Source organism: Phaenicophaeus curvirostris, chromosome 7 (assembly GCF_032191515.1).
Source record: "Phaenicophaeus curvirostris isolate KB17595 chromosome 7, BPBGC_Pcur_1.0, whole genome shotgun sequence".
Classification (NCBI taxonomy): Eukaryota; Metazoa; Chordata; class Aves; order Cuculiformes; family Cuculidae; genus Phaenicophaeus; species Phaenicophaeus curvirostris.
The window spans coordinates 14,850,006-14,869,565 of record NC_091398.1 but is presented as its reverse complement, the minus strand read 5'-3'; the positions used below and the strand labels follow the sequence as shown (position 1 = coordinate 14,869,565).

At 39.1% G+C, this 19,560-nt stretch overlaps 1 protein-coding gene across 1 annotated transcript in view; it reads left to right on the top strand.

Annotated features, from left to right (window-relative positions):
* PARD3B (par-3 family cell polarity regulator beta) overlaps window positions 1-19,560 on the top strand; it is a 429,894-nt gene that overhangs the window by 124,072 nt on the left and 286,262 nt on the right. Inside the window, exon 3 of the mRNA XM_069860945.1 lies at window positions 7,906-8,077. Coding sequence (XP_069717046.1) covers window positions 7,906-8,077 — 172 coding nt within the window. The remainder of the gene's footprint in view (window positions 1-7,905; window positions 8,078-19,560) is intronic.

Below are 19,560 nucleotides of genomic sequence, written 5' to 3'. Positions count from 1 at the left end.
CAGGAAGTGAGATAAGGGAAACTGGTGGGTATGTTTTATCTTTGAACTAAGGGTCTGTTGAGATACAGCATTCCTACATTATTCTTCTCTTTTCACACAGTGTTCATGCTCCTGAATTGGTCAGCCAGGGTGTTGATGGCCAGTCAGAGTGGTGATTGTGCACTGTTCACGAGTGCAGGAACTGCTGCTCATCACCGCGACGTCCCCGCTTACATCCTGTCCACAGCGAAGAAGCCACAACTACACTGGCACAGACCAGTTCTGCTGATAATGCAACTATGATGCATTTTCTCATACTCTGTGCGTTACTAGAATAGCACAGCACAATTCTACTGATAACAGCAATGCAAGAGGTTGCAAATTAGAAGTACACATAGCAATGCAATATGAATCATCCATGGGTCGCCTGCTTTGTTTTAGGCCTGTTGATCAGGCCCTGTCACCTCAATTATGAAGACTGGAAACAATTAGCATCTTGCTGTTTGGACAGACTTTTATGGCTTAGTGATAATTTGTAAATCCGAGCTTAGTTTATGAAGAAAATTATTATTTAAAGTATCAGCTCTTGCCATGGTGGTTTTTAACGGTAAAATACAAACAGATGAAGCTTTTGGCAGTATTGAGGACCTGTAGTGTTCCTGTGCATTTAAACCAAAATAAACCCTGCAGGGCTCTCACAGTCCTGGCCTCATTCCACTCTTGGTTCTCTGTTTTGTCCCCTCATCTGTCCATTGGGTTGTGCCAAAATGGTTGGATAAGGATCCCTCCCTGACACCAGCACACTCCTTTCCCTTCCCCCGGAAAGAGTTGGACTTGGACTGGGTCTGGTCTCTCTTCTTCAGGCTTGCTGCTTCTCTTCCCATTTCCTATTTTCCTTGTATCCTTGAAAGGTTTTGAGAGCAGAGGCTACCAGTGCTTGTACTTTTTGCAATAGGGTTCTGTTCTTGGCTACTCTTAGGCAGTACCAAAAGAAATACGAATAATGAAAGTAGGAAAAGTGTCAGGTGGTCTCTGGGAAGATCCTTTGGTGTATGTAGTTTTGGCATGTAGGTAAACAAGACAAGCTAATCACCATAGCTTTCATGTAATGTAGCTGTAATTTGTTTTTGTATGTAGGTGTAAAGGAAGGCTGCCATATGGTGTGTATATTGGTATTTTTCCTGACAGCCTTTATTTTAAGTTAAAGAAATTCCAAGGCAAACTATTATGCAAGAATACCATTTCAAGCACTTATCAGTATATGCCAGAAGAATACCTTGAAAGAACATTGAAGAAAGGCTGTAGAGCTCCAGGAAAGTTTTAAATTGAAAAATTAAATGACACTTTCATCCATTTTTGAGGTAACCTAATTACCTTAGTTCTGTCTATGTCACACTGTTACCAGTCTTTCATCTTTTAACCATTTGAACAGGAGTCTTTCATAAGTAATATGTAAAATCTGATTTTACGTTAATGAGTTTGTGGAGTTCTGAGAACTTCGACAGTGGCTTTATGAAGCTTTTTAAACATTTGGTGCACTTCACTCTCGGTTTTCTTGCCGTTGATCTAAAGTGTTCTTGTCCCCTTGTGGGCATAAGTTAAAAGTATAACCTGCACCCATACAAGAGTTTCTCTTAGGAAGATGAAGTCCTTGAGGGAACTGCAGAAATGTCATTCCTGCTGTTGTGTTCAGACTTCATGACACACGTGCACAGCACATCATGGAAGTGGGAGCCCAAACGTCTGTCTTCATTCCAGAAGGCAGAGATATGTCACTACTGCAAGGTTACAGGCAAAGGTTGTCTTAGGAGATGTTAGTTCAGTGATGTGTTGACAGAAATTTGGGTTAAGTGGTTCATGGAGCTGAAGCAGCTGGAGGATGGGGAGTTGCTTTTCCCTGAACTGGATCTAACAAGTTGTAACGCTTTCGTGAAGGAGCAGTAGAAACCAGTGGCTGGGGAAAGCAGAGTCAGGCCACAGTAGCCTCAAAGTAGGTGGCAGATTTTGACCTTAACGTGGCCTAGTGCAAACTGCTGGCTAAAGAGGTAACTTTGCCTCTTTGTGTTGGTGCTGGTGCTTGAGTGTCTTAGATGGCTGGGGTAAAGAACTGACCTGGCCAAACACGTAACCTTGCAGAAAGGAAGGAGGAAGAATAAAAAAGATGAAAGGATCCTTTTCCTCTTTTTACACTGGTGTTATGAAGGCTGCTGTCAACTGTCACCTTTCTCCATCTGTCTTTGGTTGTTTGGAGGTGTAAGGACGTGGGGAGAATTGAGGTTGTTTAGATATATTTAATTTTTTTAAAAGTTTTATTTTGAAGCTTGCAGTATTCTGGCATCAGTGCGTTACATAGAGAAACACTGGATGCCTTCTGCCTTTTTGTAATGTATTTACAGGGATAGATACAATATTAAATCCTGCACATCCTAAATTGTGAGATCAGGGAGCAAGGTGGTGTGATACTGTGGTGAACTTAATTTTCTGCTCTAGCTTGAGCTATTGCTTCTCATTACATCACTAAGTTCAATGAGATAGTCACCAAGCTCTTCATTGACCACTCCTGACAGCTCTTCTCTGAGATGCGAGTGCTTTGTGTGGGAAGTTTTTAGCAAGTGACCCAAAAAATGGGAAATGTTTTTGCCATGTTTACTGTATAAGTAACGAATAATCACTCCTAGAGGAGCACTGGCTCTCAGAAGTGTAGATACGGCTGAAAAAACCCACAGGCTTTTTTCTTAAATGAGCATGGACAGGGAACAAACGTGTCTTGAAAAAAACAAGTCATGAGAGGAAAATGTAAATAAAGTTTTGAATGTGAAAAAATTATGAGGAAAAATTTCCAACTTGAATAACAAATTTAATACAAGTTGAGCATCTAATTCCTTTTTGTGGTTTTGAATATATCATTCCAGCTGTTGAAAATTGCATCTTTTCAATCACTTACTGATGCTAGCCTATGACTGAGAACTTCTCTTAGTGATTTTATCCTGACAGTAATTGAAAGCTGATTAATTTAATTGCAAGCAAGCTTTTATTTTGCCATTTTTTCCTTAGTACCTTGTGTACATGCCTGGTGTTTGGGGTCAGAAAGGAAATAGTGGTGTCTATTTTCTAATTCAGTACAGAAAAGCTAGTAAAATATACAGGGTTTAACCTTATTAACAGTAATCTAGTTGTCAAAAGTGTAGTTTGAAGAGAAATAATTATGAAACCTTCTATTTAAAATGGTGTAGAGGGCAGTGGAAAGTCAGATGTTTCTGATTTAACAGACAAGCAGCTTAAAGCAAGATCTATCAAGTTCTGCTGTTTGTTCAAAGGTGAGGCTGTTTTCCTTTGTAATTCTGAAACTCCACAAAATTGTTTGTTTAATTAAGCTTAACTAGCAAGCAGTAAAACAGAACTGTTGCAATTTTAATTTGGAAGATTTTTTTTTTCGACTGTTTCTTGTGTGTATGTTGTAGATCCCAGTACACAGTGAGATGTGGCTGCAGGGTTTGCATGTGAGCGCCAACACAGTCCTGCAGCTAGGGCTCAGGGAAAAGAGTGCAACCAGCTGGGGAAAGACTGAGAGCCCCTCAAAAATGTACCGCTTCACAGGGGAGCAGGGATGTGGGAACAACCTGTCTAGTGGGGATTTTTAAATGCAACATTACATCACTTTTTTTGTATCTTGGTGGCCAGTGGTTCCCGTTTCACTCAGTAACATGACTGCCCACTGTTGGTGTTTACCCACCTTTCAGTATATGAGGATTGATCTTAGTCCAGTGGGTGTGCATTGCCCTCTCTGCTTGGGAATGTAGTTACTTAATTTTTACATAATCTTGTTTTAATTTTCTACAAGCTTTGCAAATGAATTAGCAGAAAAATCTTGAAAGAGCTGCACCATAGGACACCATACGAAGTTAAAATTTGCTCATATTGTCTTTTAATGAATTTTCCATTTATGAACAACAAAAATGGTAGTAAAATAGTACTGTTTATGATTTCTACCTTATGTTATGACTGCATCAATGTAAGTAGGGAGGAGTTTAGTAATCAAAAGTGACAGGTAAGTGCTGAGTTTTGGTAATTTATTGACTATCTTGGTAACTGGCAGGTTGTTAATAGAGATTGCAACAGTACTGGAGTTAGAACTATTTTACCTGTGTAGAAATACGTAGATGTTTGTTACTGTAAGTGTGCATGCATGTTTTTCAGATAACCTTTAAAAAGGGATTAAGTACAGCAAGCGTACAGAACCACAGCAGAGTATTAGCCTAACTTGTACAGTTTACAAGTGTCTACAGTAATATGTGGTGTGTTTTCAAAAAAACCCAACCAACCTACTGAGCCCTCAATACTTATAAATATTGAACTGGTAAGGAAAAAAACAGTGCTGCAAACGATGTTGTTGTTTTGGTGTTATGTTTGTGGGAGATTTCATAATGTATCCTGAAGTTCTTTTCCATCAGAAGAGATTTGCCGTCTGTTCCAATTAAAGAATTTTCCATACTGGAATGAGAAGTCAATTGCTACAATTACTTTTTCTATAGTTAATTTACATAACCTTAATTGTGTTCGTTCCCTTTGAAAGGCTGAAGCTGATATTTATAATGCATTCATTGATTAGTGGTGTATTTGTAATATTAGAATTGCTACTGATAAGGTGCTCCTGCAACTGTGGTCCCAAGGAGTTCTCTCCTGAATAAAATATTTCAGAAGACAAATGGCTTCTCATTTCCTTGGTGAGGAAAGGCATTGTGTCTTTGCTACCTCTACAGGCAATTCTGAAGGTTTCTTCTTTCCACACCCTCTAAAAAATGGGAGTTTAAGTCTAGATCATGTTACATCACTCATGGCATGTTCCATACTGTGAAGAAACCCATTTTCCTTGGTTTTTTAATCTGTCAAAATAGTGCCTAGGTGTAGACTAAGGAACTGCAGGCTTTTCACTGAAGTCACTTGAGGAATGACAGCAGTAAGAAACTTGCCGACTTTCAGATCAGCATGAGGCCTTTGTGGTTTAGCTCCAAGAAGGCGTCTTGCAGCCATTTGCCAGGCTGTACTGTGAGAGTTTGCCTGCTGTCACCTTGCACCCGTGCCCTGCCCGCTCCAGCATGGAGAATGGAAACGGAGCGCTGGTGTGGGTAAGGTGGGAGCTGGGAAATGGCTTCGAGTTTCCCTGTCTGGTTTATACCTACCACGTGTTTTGGGGGCTTTTGATTCTGAGGTACAGCTTGTGTGTTTCCATTTAACAGTTTTTGAGCCAATCCCTCCTTTTGGCCTCTGCAACATCCTGGGACAGCAATTGTAAAGTATTAGAATGTAATATAGCATTTAATACATTAGGGTGTGAAACCATAGGGAAACTCAGCTTGGTCCAGCTGAGGACTTGTTTATTCCCAACAAATCACAGCCGAGCTCCATTTACTGTATTCTATATTGCAAATGCTCAAGTGAAGTTTGTATCCTACTATTACAAAGGCATGTAGTGATGGTACTAGGGGGAGTGGCTATAAATTGGAGAGGGGAAGACTTAGACTAGGCATAAGGAGGAAATTCTTGACAACGTACATGGTGAGGCACTGGAAGAGGTTGGCCGGGGAAGTTGTATATGCCCCATCTCTGCAAGCGTTCAAGGCTAGGTTAGATGGAGCCTTGAGCAGCCTTGTCTGGTGAGAGGTGTCTTTGCCCATGGCAGAGAGGTTCCAAATTTTCTATCTTTAGGTGATCTTTAAGGTCCCTCCTAATTCAAACCATTCTATGATTCTGTTACCTAAAGTGGTTTCATGTGCCATGGTCCTATATGGTCTCAAATTTCCTCTTTATTACTAACAGTCTCCTTAAAGTTTAGGTTTCCAAAGTGAAAGTGAGATTGAGAAAGCAAACCTTTTGGTGGGTAACAGTTATGGAACTTGTTGAATCATGATGGATTTCTGTAATAACACTAACATGAATATTCACTTTAGAAACAAACAAAAGAGACTATATTGGACAAAAGTGGCATGACCTGTTGATGTCTGGCTCAAAGGCAGCATTCTGGCTGTATGTAGTTGTGGGGCAGAGCGATGACCTGGTGGTGAATGCAGTGTGAACACCTGGGTGGTTTCCTTGCAATGCAGGAATAAGGTACAGAGACAGTTGTTGTTGTTACTGGAATTAATCCTTCCTATATGCTTTGGACAAATAAAAAACAAATTTTATGTTGCAAGAGCTGTTTGTGTGGCCACAGAATGGAAATGGGCTCCATATAGAAAGGGAGAGCAGGTTTTCTACCTAATTATTTAATGGGGTTTGTGTGTTTCTGAAATCTGCATTGGTAAATATGAGCTGACGCAATTTCTAGCAACCAAATTATAAATGAATGGAAGACCTGAAAATGTCAGTTCTTCTTTAGGAGCACTTCAGGATTTTTCTTTTCATTTTTGTTTTCTTCTCCCTCTCGCACATTCATATCTTCCCTTAGGCAAATGAGTTCCTTTAAATGTTTGTCTCTTTATTTCTGTGTACTATTTAGCATAGGATATAATTTTTGACACATGTCTTAGAAGTGTCAGAGGAGATTTGATGTACTAATATTTTTATGTATTCATACCTTAAAATAACAGAGAGAGATATAAAGTAGTAAATCAGTCCTTTAAGCTTATCTCTGTATATATCTTGATATTGCCTAACCATTTCTGTGTGTGGCAGTCTTTTTCAGGATTACCTAAGAAAAACCTTAGGGTAATCAGAAAAAAATGAAATAAATGAATGCTTTAAGGTAGAGATATCTTGTGCCATGGTTACTGCGTGAAGTGCTTGTCACTGTATGGCACGAGTGCTATGCTATGTTGAGTTAACAGGGCGGGATCAGTGCTGGAACTGCTACTGTTACCCGCTCTCCTCTTAGAGAGGGCTCAAGGGTGTCAAGTGTCCCATCAATTGAGAACCACAAGTCTTCTAATCTGTTTAGATTCATTGGGAAATATTTGTTTTTGTTTTCCCAGAACTATAACATGGATAACTGTTTTCCTGGAACTGTATCACAGTTTGTATCCAGCCACATGGATCTGAGTCACTTATTGATGAAGCTGCATGCACACTATCTGATCCCTTTGTGTTAGTAGGGACCAAAAGGGAGATCCTTGTGAAAAGGCCAGGTTAGCTGAGGCAAAAATGACTTTTCTGGTGTCTTTTTATCATTTTCACGTCAACGTTAATGTGAGTTTGGCCAGCGGACTTTGCTGTTTGTGGTTGCTTAGTCTTGACCTTCCTGTGCTTGAAGTTGTGGAAGGGTGGTTGCCTGAGGGACAGTTCTCAGAACCAGCATGTCTGGTGTAAGCTGGCAGGAGTGAGTGGGAGGAGATGATAGATACAGGATGGGTAGAGACCTGTGTGTGCATGTGTACCAGGATAGTCCAAGACACTTCTATCCTGACAGAGGTATAGGTTGGGTGATGAGGGAAGCTCTGTGCTCTGTCACTGCGACGGATGTATCTTGTCCTTGGAATGTAATTACTATGTACTTATAAATAAAATATGTACCTGCTCACTCAGCACAGCTTCCATGGTTGTGTTACTTTTGTGCAGTCTGTCAGTTGGTAGTACTAAAATTTTATAAATAATAACAGCTTCCACCCCCAAGATTTAAATGCTGTTCTGTGTTTTTAACCATGTTCAGCCCTAAATGTTTTGGAACAAGTAAAATATTCACTAGCAATAGCATGCTAACTCAGAAATTCATGTCAGTATATACTTAAGTCATATTGAAATCAATGTATTTAAACACAAATGTCGGTGCTTGCCTGAGTCTGTATGTTTGCTGTTTAGTGGTTCTGAAAGAAGATTGTTTTTGTAGTCGTAATGAAGGATATTTTTTTTCATCATTGTTTGGTTTTGGTGTTTTTAAAGTGATGTTTGGGAATACTTTAAATATGCAGACTGTATTATCTTTTGTTTTGATAGCTGATTGCTGTTTATGATGAACAAGAAACTCACCATAAGACTGATGGCACCAATGGAAATTTGACGGAGAGAAATAGCCCAGACTCTTTTGAGACGGAGGTAGCGGCTCAGCTGGCTGCCTTTCAGCCGATTGGTGGTGAGATTGAAGTGACTCCTTCTGCCTTAAAACTGGGTATGTATGTCTTGCATGTAGTTATTTTAATTTTTTATCAATATATAGTGCTTTCTTATTTCTTTTTCCTTCAGCATGTCTGTAGTTCAATTTATATTTATAAATAAAAAAAACTCTGAAGACTTTTTTAGCACCCCATTGTTTGCATTGTGATTCAGAGAAGACAATTATAATGACATAACTTGGGCTTGGGAACAATTGATACTGAAAACTGCAACTGAGCATGACAATTGTGTACCTGAGCCTTGTGTCCTGCTGTATGTTATGCCGATCCATACAGCTGGGCCCTTTTTCTTCTCTCCTTTCTTTGACTGGGTAGGTTGCTGATGATCCTTCATTGTAGTCTTCTGAGAGCGGAAGAGATGAAACCAATGCAAAGTATTTTCAAAAAAAAAAATCCAGCATTTTTGTTGAGGAATCTTGAGTGCAGTGAGTGTAAAACTGCTCTGTGCAAATACTTGCATGGTTTTTCTGAGCCTAGTGCCCTGGTTTGGGGTTGGGAGATAAAAAAGAGAAGATGCTGGCTGCCGGCAATTCAGCTCTTTGCCTTTGAAAAAGTTGTGCAGCAGAGTCTATTTGCCTCTCTGACTTTCAGGAAAGCAGACTGTGATTAGGAGAGGATTCTGCTTAATTCCCTCATATTAGAGGGTGCTACGTGAAATGGTGCAAGTCTGGTCCCCTGTGTTGTCTTGGTGTGCCTGGAAGGCCTGGGGTTCAGACACTGGTTTCCAATTATAAAGAGCTGAAGTCTTGTATGTTGAACACAAAGTAGTTTGAAATACTTTCCTGGATTGCGAGCAGGCTAAACTGTCACCTAGGTACCAGCTATAAAAGCTTTCAAAAACAAATTGAAGGTGAATCCTCTTACTGTCTGCCTATAAAGCATTTAGCAAATGAATAATACTCAGGAGAGGCTTCTCTGCATTCCACCAGAGCTCATCATAACCAGTTTGCCCCATATTCTTGCGTACTGCCAGCGCTCTCTGAACGACGTGCAAAGACATTTGAGTATAAACGTGTGGGGTAAGGGTAGAAATACTACCTGCCTCTTAAGCGCTACTGTCACAATGTAGTCTGATTCTGACTTCAGAAATGGAATGCTCACCTGTTTATTTTGCATTTTAAAAGGAAAAGGCTGATTAATGAACACAATGAGCTGAAATAAAATTTCTAATAAAGCTCACTTGGTGAGGTTGTGTAAGTTAACTTCTGACAGAAGTCTGTGCTCATTTTTTGTCTCTAATGGGGAAAAAAACTGAAGTTCAAGCTGCATGAAAAGTTTTAGATTCAAGTTTCTGTGTTAATGAATCATTTAAATTTCTTTCTGTATTTTAGAATCTAGAAAAATATCTTTCTGTATTTAATGGCACCTGTGAATTCCTCATACCTAAAAAGCATGGGGAAAGAACTTATTCTTGCCATAACTTGTATCTATTTGAGCCGTGGTTTTGTTGGTAAGTGTGAGGTATAGAAACATTTGTGGTTAAAGTTGAATGGTTTGCCACTTCATTGTATGTTTTTAAATAACACTGTAAACATATTTTAGCATGTTTCATAAAGCGGAGATTGCTCTTCATATACTTCTGAGCATATTTAAAACTAAAATCACTGAAAGTGATCTATCTAGCATACTGTTGTGTATAAGTAAAGGGTTGAAGAAAAGAATACTTCAACCTCATACAATTTTATATAAACCAGTTAAATGCTGGAGCTCTTGAGCTACCAGGTAGTTAAATTTTCATAAGATATGTGGAATCCTTCCACTATTGAGTGCAAAGGAGATGAAATATAAAGAGAAGAGCAGCCAATAAGGATTCTAGTTAGCCTTCAGTGCGATACTAATATATATTTGAAGTTAAAACGTGCACTTGCTTCTTAAAATATAAAGCATAAATAGAATTTGTTTGTCTCAATGGTTCTCTTACAGATTGTTTTCTTTTACAAGGTAAATGATTCTGTCAGTCCTATAAACTCAGTCTGCACCCTGAAATTTAATTGTTTTCTTTCCTGTATTTTACATCATGGATTACAGTTCTGTAGACTCATATTTTTGCCTTTATCTTTCCTGTTCAAGTCGCCAGACCTTAAATTATGTCCCTATTTACAGCAGAGGCAAATTGAAAAGTAAATGAAGAAACACAAAGATGCTTTGGTTGCATCAATATCATTGATGCATGAACTACAGTATTCTGGCTTCCTGGCCAATTATTGAGTTGACTTACACTTGCTAGCAGAAATAAGTAATAATAATTCTAAAAAGGGAGCAAGGATGTGATTACATATATATATAGTGAGATGTGTTGCTTTCCATGGTAGTGCTGCTGCCAGGACTGCCATGTGCTTACCTTTCAGAGTACTTTGCAGAATGCCTTTGGGGTTGAAATGCAGGGAATATGTTATATAAATTTTAGGATTGTGGAACAATTTTGCCAGTTAATTTCTGTTGGATGTTTTGTATTCTTTGAAAGCAGATCCATGGTTTTACGTAGAAACAATGCCTCTTTTTGTGATCTGCCCAGAGAGTACTTAGAGCTTGATGTTTCGTAGACATGTGAAATTAAACGCTGTTGATTCAACATGAGAGAATCAGCAGAGGTTTTAGGAAAGGCAATTAGGGTGCTGCCTTCGAAGTTGTTTTTCTTTTTTTTATCAGTTGTGTATTTTATCCAGTTAAGTTAATCATATGTCATACTTAGTCTAATACCAGTTTGAAATGGTGAAGAAATCATAGAATCATAGAATAACCAGGTTGGAAGAGACCCACTGGATCATTGAATCCAACCATTCCCATCAATCACTAAACCATGCCCCTTAGCACCTCATCCACCCGTGCCTTAAACACCTCCAGGGAGGGTGACTCAACCCCCTCCCTGGGCAGCATGTTCCAGTGCCCAATGACCCTTTCTGTGAAAATGATCTCTTGCTTTTGATATTTCTCTGCTGAACTGGCAGCAGAGAAAGCTTGTCTTGCAAGGCTGTTGCTTGTGAGCGTAATTTCCCAGAGTACACTTGTGATGTGGATATTACAGCAGTTGGCAAAGAATGATAAAGGAAACTAAATGGCCGAATAGCCGATTTACATTTGAAAAATTGAGTGGAGGGGAGTTACAACATCTCTAACCCCAAATATTGTAAATTCTTCATTGTCATTTCTTACCTATTTCTTAGGTCTAAAATTGTGGATAGACAAAACCTTACAATAAACAATGAGATCACATTTTGTTGAATACTTCTTAGCTGTATGGTTTTAGCCCATGGTAAACGTAAGGTAACATACACCCCAGTGAAAGAGGTTGTTTAAAAATTCTGTGTCAGAGATGGTCTTCTGGCTGTCTGACTCCACAGCCCTTCTCCTGCCTGCCATAAAGACTCTTGTATGTTAACCTTCATTTTTGAACTGCACCCTTAGAAGACTAAACATAGTCATTTCATTGGAGCAAGACTATGACTGACAATTAGTTGTTTTCCCATGTTTCCATAAGACCTTGATGCTTTCTGGGATTAGAAGTTCTCTAATGTGTTGTTTCTGGTCCATAGTGTTCTTGCATCTCCTTTTGTCTGAGCTCACATAATCAAAAAAATTATTTCAAATGGATAAATACTGATGCTATAATATTTCCTTAAAATTGGTATATCAAAGTTGTTTAAGAAACATTTTCTTTATTACTCACAGATGGTGAGTTTTGCTTTCTAATCGAATATATTTTGTCTAGTCATTGTTGATCATTTATGTATTATGTTGGATTTTTGGCAAACTGTGTGCAAATGCATTAATTGATGCAACAGTTAGTAAGCTAATGAGGGTTTGGAATGAGGAAACATTTGGAGAGCCTTGCACATAGGTAGTAGAGTAATTACTGGGTTAACTAGCACTGGTTTCTGTTGGCATTGGTCTTGAACGTGTGTGTTGGTTGGTTGGTTGCATATGTTATGTCTTAATGTTTCTTTTTGACCAGACCTGGGATCTGAGACTTTGCAGAGCAGGCACTTACTTTTGCAGACCTTATTGACTGATTGCCCTTCTTCCCTGGTCAAAACTGCTGCTTTGTTGCCGATGTATGATTAAACAGTCATTCTCTCATCTTAAAGACAGCTTCGCTGCGGTAGCAGTTGACATTCTTGCGTGGTGTGTTAACATCTTTAGAGAGCCCGTGATCGATAAGGTTATATATATTAGAGATACTAACAGTATGTGCAAGGAGTCCTGTCTGAGGGGTTCTAGATAATAGTTTGAGGGTTTTGAATGCATACATCTTTATTGTTGGATTTATTAAAAGTGAACGAGCAATGTAGAGTGGTAAAACATGACTTTATGATATCAGCTAATGGGCTGTGCGTAAATTGATGTGAACTTTCTGAAATATTTTCAAAATGTTTTGGTTTAGATGTTTACCAACTTCGGACTAAAGGTTTTTAACAAGTCTTTTTCAAATAACTGATTAGCTACCAGTAATAATGTTCTCATGAAACTGGTGCATCCATGATAAAAGGAAGAGTCCTCAGCATAGAAGGACACGGATCTGTTAGAGCGAATCCAGAGGAGATGATGATTACAGGAAAATGATTACAGGACTGGGGCACCTCCTCTGTGAGAACAGGCTGAGAGAGATGGAGTTACTTATCCTAGGGGAGAGAGGGTCCCAGGGAGACCTTATAGCAGCCTTCCAGTACTTAAAGGGGCTACAGAAAAGCTGGGGAGGGGCCCTTCATCAGGGAGTGCAGTGATAGAATGAGGGAGAATGGTTTTAAGCTGAAAGAGGGAATATTTATGTTAGGTAGTGGGATGAATTTTTTTATTTTTTTTTTTACTGTGAGGGTGGTGAGGCACTGGCACAGGTTGCTCAGTGAAGACACGGAAGCCCCATCCCTGGAGTTATTCAAGGCCCGGCTGGATGGGTCTCTGAGCAGCCTGATCTAGCGGGAGGCATCCCTGCCCATGGCAGCGGGGCTGGAACTGGATGATCTTTAAGGTCCCTTCCAACCCAAACCATTCTGTGATTCGATGATATTTTAAGCAGTGGCCTGCAGAATATTGCTAGGCTCATGTCCATGTAAATGTGCTTCTTCACAGACCACTACGCTATAAGCAGTGCTCTGGGTGGTCATTAGCTCCAGCTGCTAAGTAGCTGTTCCCACAGCATATGAGGCATCATCACTTCAGAAATGTTCTGTGTTTTTTTAAAAGCACTACTGTGTCATAACTTTTCAAGTATGCAAGGTGCCAGCACAAGTGCATTGGTTTTAGTAGGAGCGTTTTCAGTTTCTTAAAAGGCTTTTCTACTAAACGAGCCAAACTGTCCAAGTTGTTGATGTGTGTAGTTCTGTTGGCCTTCAGAAGCCATCTTGTCATTTGCTGTGCACCTCTAAGTGCACTACTGGCACTTAGTGATTGATAGGAATGGTTGGACTCGATGATCCAGTGGGTCCTTTCCAATCTAGTGATTCTATGATTCTGGTTTTCTTTTGCACCCAGTAGTTTAGTCTTCTTTTCCAGTGGTTTCCCTGGCATGGTAGGTAGTGGAAAAGGAAAGGAGTATTGGGAGGTTTAGCTTTTCAGGGTGAGTTTTTTTGTGATGTCAGGGTTTTTTGGTTTTGTTTTTGGGTTTTTTTACGAATTTATTTATGGAGGATCCATTTTATAGAATCACAGAATTGTGTAATTTGGAAAAGACCTTTAAAATCGTAAAGTTCAACCTTTAACCTAACACTGCCAGCTGCACCACTACACCATGTCCCTAAGCACCACATCCACACACCTTTAAATAACTCCAGGGACAGTGACTTCACCACTTCCCCGGGCAGCCTGTGCCCGTGTTTGACAACCATTTCCTTATATCCAATCTAAACTTCGTCTGATGCAACTTAAGGCCATTTCCTCTTGTCCCACTGCTTGGTTGAGTGCACACAAACTTAGTTGTTGCTTTTCTTTTGCTCCTCTCCTTGGCATTAAGGAGTCATGATTTTGCCTGGGGGAAGACAGACAGTATTCGGTGATATTTGTCACTTCTGAATACTAAGGTAGGGGGAGGAAAAAGTGAAGTGAGTGTAGATATCTCTGATGGTGTTTTTTTGTTGTTGTAATTATGTTTTCTTCTTTATCCCTTTCTTTGGGAATTAGGTTGAAGATTCCTGAAGCTGTTCTCTGTGTACAGGCATTATGGGAAGCAGATACAATTAGGTCACTTTGATTGTTGGCTATTACAATAAAATTTAGCTTTTTAATGAATTTATACCTTTATTAGCATTTAGTTAAAATTGAGGCTAGATAAAGAAATAATTGCTTATAACAGTTACTGTTAGCAGGTTATAAAATTGTCTTGTAAACTACAGGAGTTTAACTGCTCCCTTTGGAAGCTTCACTGCAAAGTATGTTAAGTGTCTTGCTTTTCTCGCAGAAAGGACTTTTTTGGTATTTCAAAATTTGCATGCCTTTGCTTTATTTAAAAAAAAAAAATCTCTGAGAGCAAATTTTCCTTCTCTGCTATATACATGCATACACATACACATGCCCCCCGATCAGTGTTGTAGGCAAGTGGAAAGCTTGGGTACAAATGGTGGTTGGAATGGTTGATCACAGTTTCTCTCCTAAAATAAGCCCATGAATGGCAATAAGAGTTGAATTTCAAGCTGTGTCGAGGGACTTGTACTTTTGAACAGTCAGTTCTTTAATTTTTAGACATTTTATGTTTTGTCTTCACAATGGACATTTGTTTCCTGAAAACAGGGACTGCTACCTGGGAATGCTCCAGCCCTCAGTAAGTCTGGTACAGGATAGTGACAGTATAGCCTAGGAACTTCTGATTTTACATTTTGCTGCGTTGTTGGTGTTGAGGCACTGTCTTTTGAACATTTGGGAAAGCTAACTTGCACTTCTATGGAATTTCCTTGGAGGTGTTTCATGGCCTTCAGATAGAGGGTGTACTTAATCGGTTTAATATAATCCTGTGTGTTGGGACTTGCTCTAGTTTAAATCGTGCTTTGTGGGGTTGTTCAAAACACCCATTTAGTTTGAATGGCCTTGTGTGTTCAGGTTGCTAAAGCCAGTCAACAGAGATGCTTGCATTGACAGTGTCTTAGTTTGAAGTCCGAGGGAACTGAAGGCAAGGTTTATTCCAGGAGCCTTTGGAAGTTTCTCCCTTGATAGGCCTGACGGGGCTGAGATGGTTACCTCCAGGGTACGGATGTTGTCTCTTTCTGTGCTCAGACTTCAGAGCTTGGAAAGAATTCCTTTTCTTTCTTGTCTGCTTTGAAGTGCAAGTATTGTAAGTAGGCTTAGGGGCTTTTGAAACGGCATATATTTGGTTAGTCCTCTTTCAAGCTGCTTTTGAGATACTGTGGATATGCAGACAGCGTATTTTTAAATACAGAGGAAGCCGCATGATTATGTGGGTTTTTTTTAAATTATGAAAACAGATATGAACTGAAACTCTTCATTTGATAAACAGTGTTGCTGATGCTTGTATACAGCATACATGCTGTGTCAGACTAAGTCAGAAAGACACTTTTTCTTACGTGAAAGCTATCGTGTTCATCTTAATCTTGCAGTGTCAGTTTATTGGCTGAGCATTCTGATGTTTGTCAGTACAGTGAGGGTACCACATGCATATCATTTTCTCCTGTATGATTCAGGGGATGTTAACATTTTAAAATGGGAAAGTTTCAAAAGAAATGCATTATAAAAGCACATATTGCCTTCTGTGGTTTGAGGCAATACTACGTATTTCTTTAAGCAAATATGACTTTATTCTCTTTCTCTGTACCAGAAGGCTGCTCTCATAGTAGTGATATCAAACGTTATTCTGTGCTGTTTGTCATAGCTGTTGTGAGCTATGACACTGTACTTGATAGATTTTTCTCCTCTGCAGCATTCAGTTTAATCTGGTTTTAAAGAATTGTGATGATCAATTAAAGTCTACTTGTGTTCCTAAAACAGATGGTTTCTGTTCTCAGGCAAGCTAAAGGTTTGAAGATAACTTCTCATTTCAGTCAGAATGCAGGCTTGGTATATTTTGACCTCATGACTTAAGCTTGATATTATTTGGTTGTCCTTGATTCATGGAAATGAGCTTTGCACCAGCATAGCTAAAGTTTATCTTTGTATTGTGGCAGAAGAATACAGCAATGCTTTCTGTAAAGATATATTTTAAAAAATAAGTTCACATGTTTCTCTGCCTCTGGGTTGCCCGTTTAGAAAACAAGCCAGTCGTTCCTTCCTTTCCCTGTACCCTAGGACTGACTAGTAGCGTAGGTAATAAATTCATGTGCATAGTATCTGCCTCTGATTTCCCCAAAGATAGATTCTCATTAATTATTCCCCTTGTCTCTGTTCCTTTTGCACTTGATTTTACCTGCCTTTACGCTGGGACAAGGGGATATCCCTATGAAAATATGTTAAATAGGGAGAAAAATATTTTGCCATCACAAGTTACATCTTTTCCTGCAGTGGTGATGTTCATTTCCAGCCTTTTATTGCCTCTGGGAAAGTTTTGGGGGATGATGATGGGTGGGACTTAGAATGATGAAGGAAATCCTATTAAAAAAATCTGCACTGCTTTTTGACATACTTTATTTGGTGTCAGTTTTTTCCTAAGACTTTTGTCTATTTTACTAATTCTGTGATGTTGCTGCTTTTGTGAGTATATTGTAATGATGCATGGCAGGCTTCAAAGGTAGTACCTCTTAAAAAAACCCAGATGAATACCCTTAGTAAGCCAGATACTTGCAATGAAAGATTTTGAAAGGCTTTAGTAAGAAGGAAGGCTCTACTGCAGTCTCTATCAACAGATTCCAGTGCTAGATAAGCTGAAGGGTAAGCTTGGCCAATTTTTTTGCCATGTTTGTTTGCTAATGATTATTTACTCTTTGCTTCCATATCAACACATTCAGTGTACGATGACAAATGAATCCATCTTTATGAAAGTCATCATTAGAGAAGTTACACGTAACAGTTAAATGATTCAGTTGGTTTGCCATGTAGTTCTTTCTCATTGCTTTCTATTTAATTTACCCTTTCAGGAGCCTTAGCTGATAGTTAATTTTTTTTATCTCTTTAGTTTGAAGTGTTGCTTCATATTTTGACTGTTTCTCACAACAGATATTGAGAATCTCAGCCAAGTAACATGGAGAGTTGTGTATTTACTACTCCTGAACGTCGTTGGCAAAAGATGCACCTCCCTCCCAATATGTTACACGATTTTCCCATAGACACACTGCCTGTTGATCTGTGTTTTGCTCTCTTTGTAACTCATTACTTAGTAAGAGGGAGTCTGTTTACTGTAGACATTAAGTGAAAGAAGGATGTAGTATGCTCACTAGAAAGATCAGTCCTAGAGAGTGTTTTGGCCATCTCTTCTTAATCCTCCCACAGAAAGGGACAAATGACCCTCAGTAGCTGAGTCTTTTCTTAACTTTCCTATAGAAATATTCATCTTGCCATTTTAAATGGTAGGGAATGATTATTAAGTTCCCTCACCACAGAAAAGCTATGAGTCTTGATCAAAACTTTCGTTTAACAGATTACAAAGCAGAACAACTCTAAACTAACATTTTCATTAAGCATTTAACTAAACGGTGTAATCCAGTGTTACAAGCCAAAAATCAATGAGTTCTAATAGAATTAGGCAAATTCACAGGAGATGGCTCATCAGTGACTGATAAGAGGTGGTGGTCTAAGTGCAGCTCCGATTTGGCAGTCTTTTAGGCATTATGTTTTGCAAACTGGTAGGATACACCATTCTGCAGTATTGCCCTCTCCCTCAGTATTTGCTACCACTGTTAAGTGCAGGATAATGGGTGAGGTGAACCCAGCGTGGCCGCTCTTACATTCTTATTATTCCTTGAAACCTCCCAGAAAGTTTCTTTCAAGTTCAGGAGTTTTCATTATTTTAATCTGAATGTCTTAAAATTGGCAGGAGAAAGTTTGAAATCTGAGACTGAAACTACTTTACCATGACCAGAATAGAAAATAATGATAACAGGACTTATTTTTTAAGGGAAGGTCAAAACAGAAAAGATTCTTAATTTAGATCAGATATATATATAACACTGGTCATATTTAAATATGACCAAAAACCTATAGTTATGTTGCAATTTGTGACACTCCTTTGAAATATCATTAAAACATTCAAAAAATATATATTACTACCAGCAATAAAATGCTGCCAAAGTGATATTCAAGTTGTACAGTTCAGCTGCCAAAGCCTTAAAGACAATTAAACCAATGAACTGTGGAAAAGTGCGTAAGCACCTGTAACTGATGTTAGCTGAAGTGCTAAACCAGCTTTTGGCAGCGTGGCCTCTTTTGCAGGTGTGCAGAATGTTTTCTTTTTGTCAGTTTATTCAACTAGTACAGATCATTAAATAATTCATTTGAAGTTGAGAAATGGGCTGGGAATTGAAATAGAAGAAATGCTTATTTTCACCTTTCAATCTGTGAATAAAAATGAGGTGCATGAGTCTGAGATTTATTAGTCTTATAATCTTATAGGATATATTACCCTAAAATGATTGATTTAGATTCAGTAACTACAGATATTATGCTGCCTAAAAAAACCCCAGTCTATTTAGTGAAATGAATGCTGTTTGCTGTGTCCAGCACATTGGATGACTAAGATGACTGATTTTTTGAAGTATGTCTGAAGTTTAGTTTCCATTGACATCCAAATGCCATTTGAAAGGGATTACATTAAAAAAAAACAAAAACAAACAAACCAAAAACTCACCTTCCTAAACAAAAAAACTTTGCATGAGGTTATTGAGAAATTCTAATATAGCATAAATTATTATTTTTCCCAAATAGTACTTAAAAAACTGTTTGAAGCTGCTCTAGTTTTTAATGCTGCGTCTGAAGCTGGGAGTTGGAGGCTATGCATCACTCAGTGAGGGCACGAGGATGGGATGATTCGCATAGTTTTTTCATGTGGACAATAGTAAGAGAAAGCCTGTGGAGGAAAGTGATGGTTCTTGGTGGTAACAGCCAGTGGATTCTCAAAAAACCTCCTAATCAGCCTACCCAGCAAGGATAGGAACTGCACATTTTGCTAGAGCTTGGGCTGGGGAAGAAATCCACAACTCCTTCTTGTGAGCGAGGCAATTAATCCTTGTGCCAGAGGATCCAGCTGCAGCGCCTTTCCCTCTGCCTGGTCTCCGTCTGCCCATGTAGTACCTCCAGCCAAAAGCCTTTGGAGCAGTCATGGCCCTCCCAGTACTCCAGTAACTCTGTGCATTTGCTGTCTGTCTCCTGAGGAGCTGAAAATATGAGCACTGTGTCGATACAAGTGTGAAGATCCCAGGATTACTCTAGAACTGATGTGTGTTGTGGCCTTAAGTGTAAGAAAAGAATACCTGGTTAAGATCCAAACTGAGCTCCTGACCTTCAGCTGTAAACTTTCCTGAGAGAAATTTTGAAACAAGGAGGAAGTTGTGACATTACTTGTCCATCTTCTCTGGATATGCACATAACCTAGTGCCCTAAGACCAGAGAT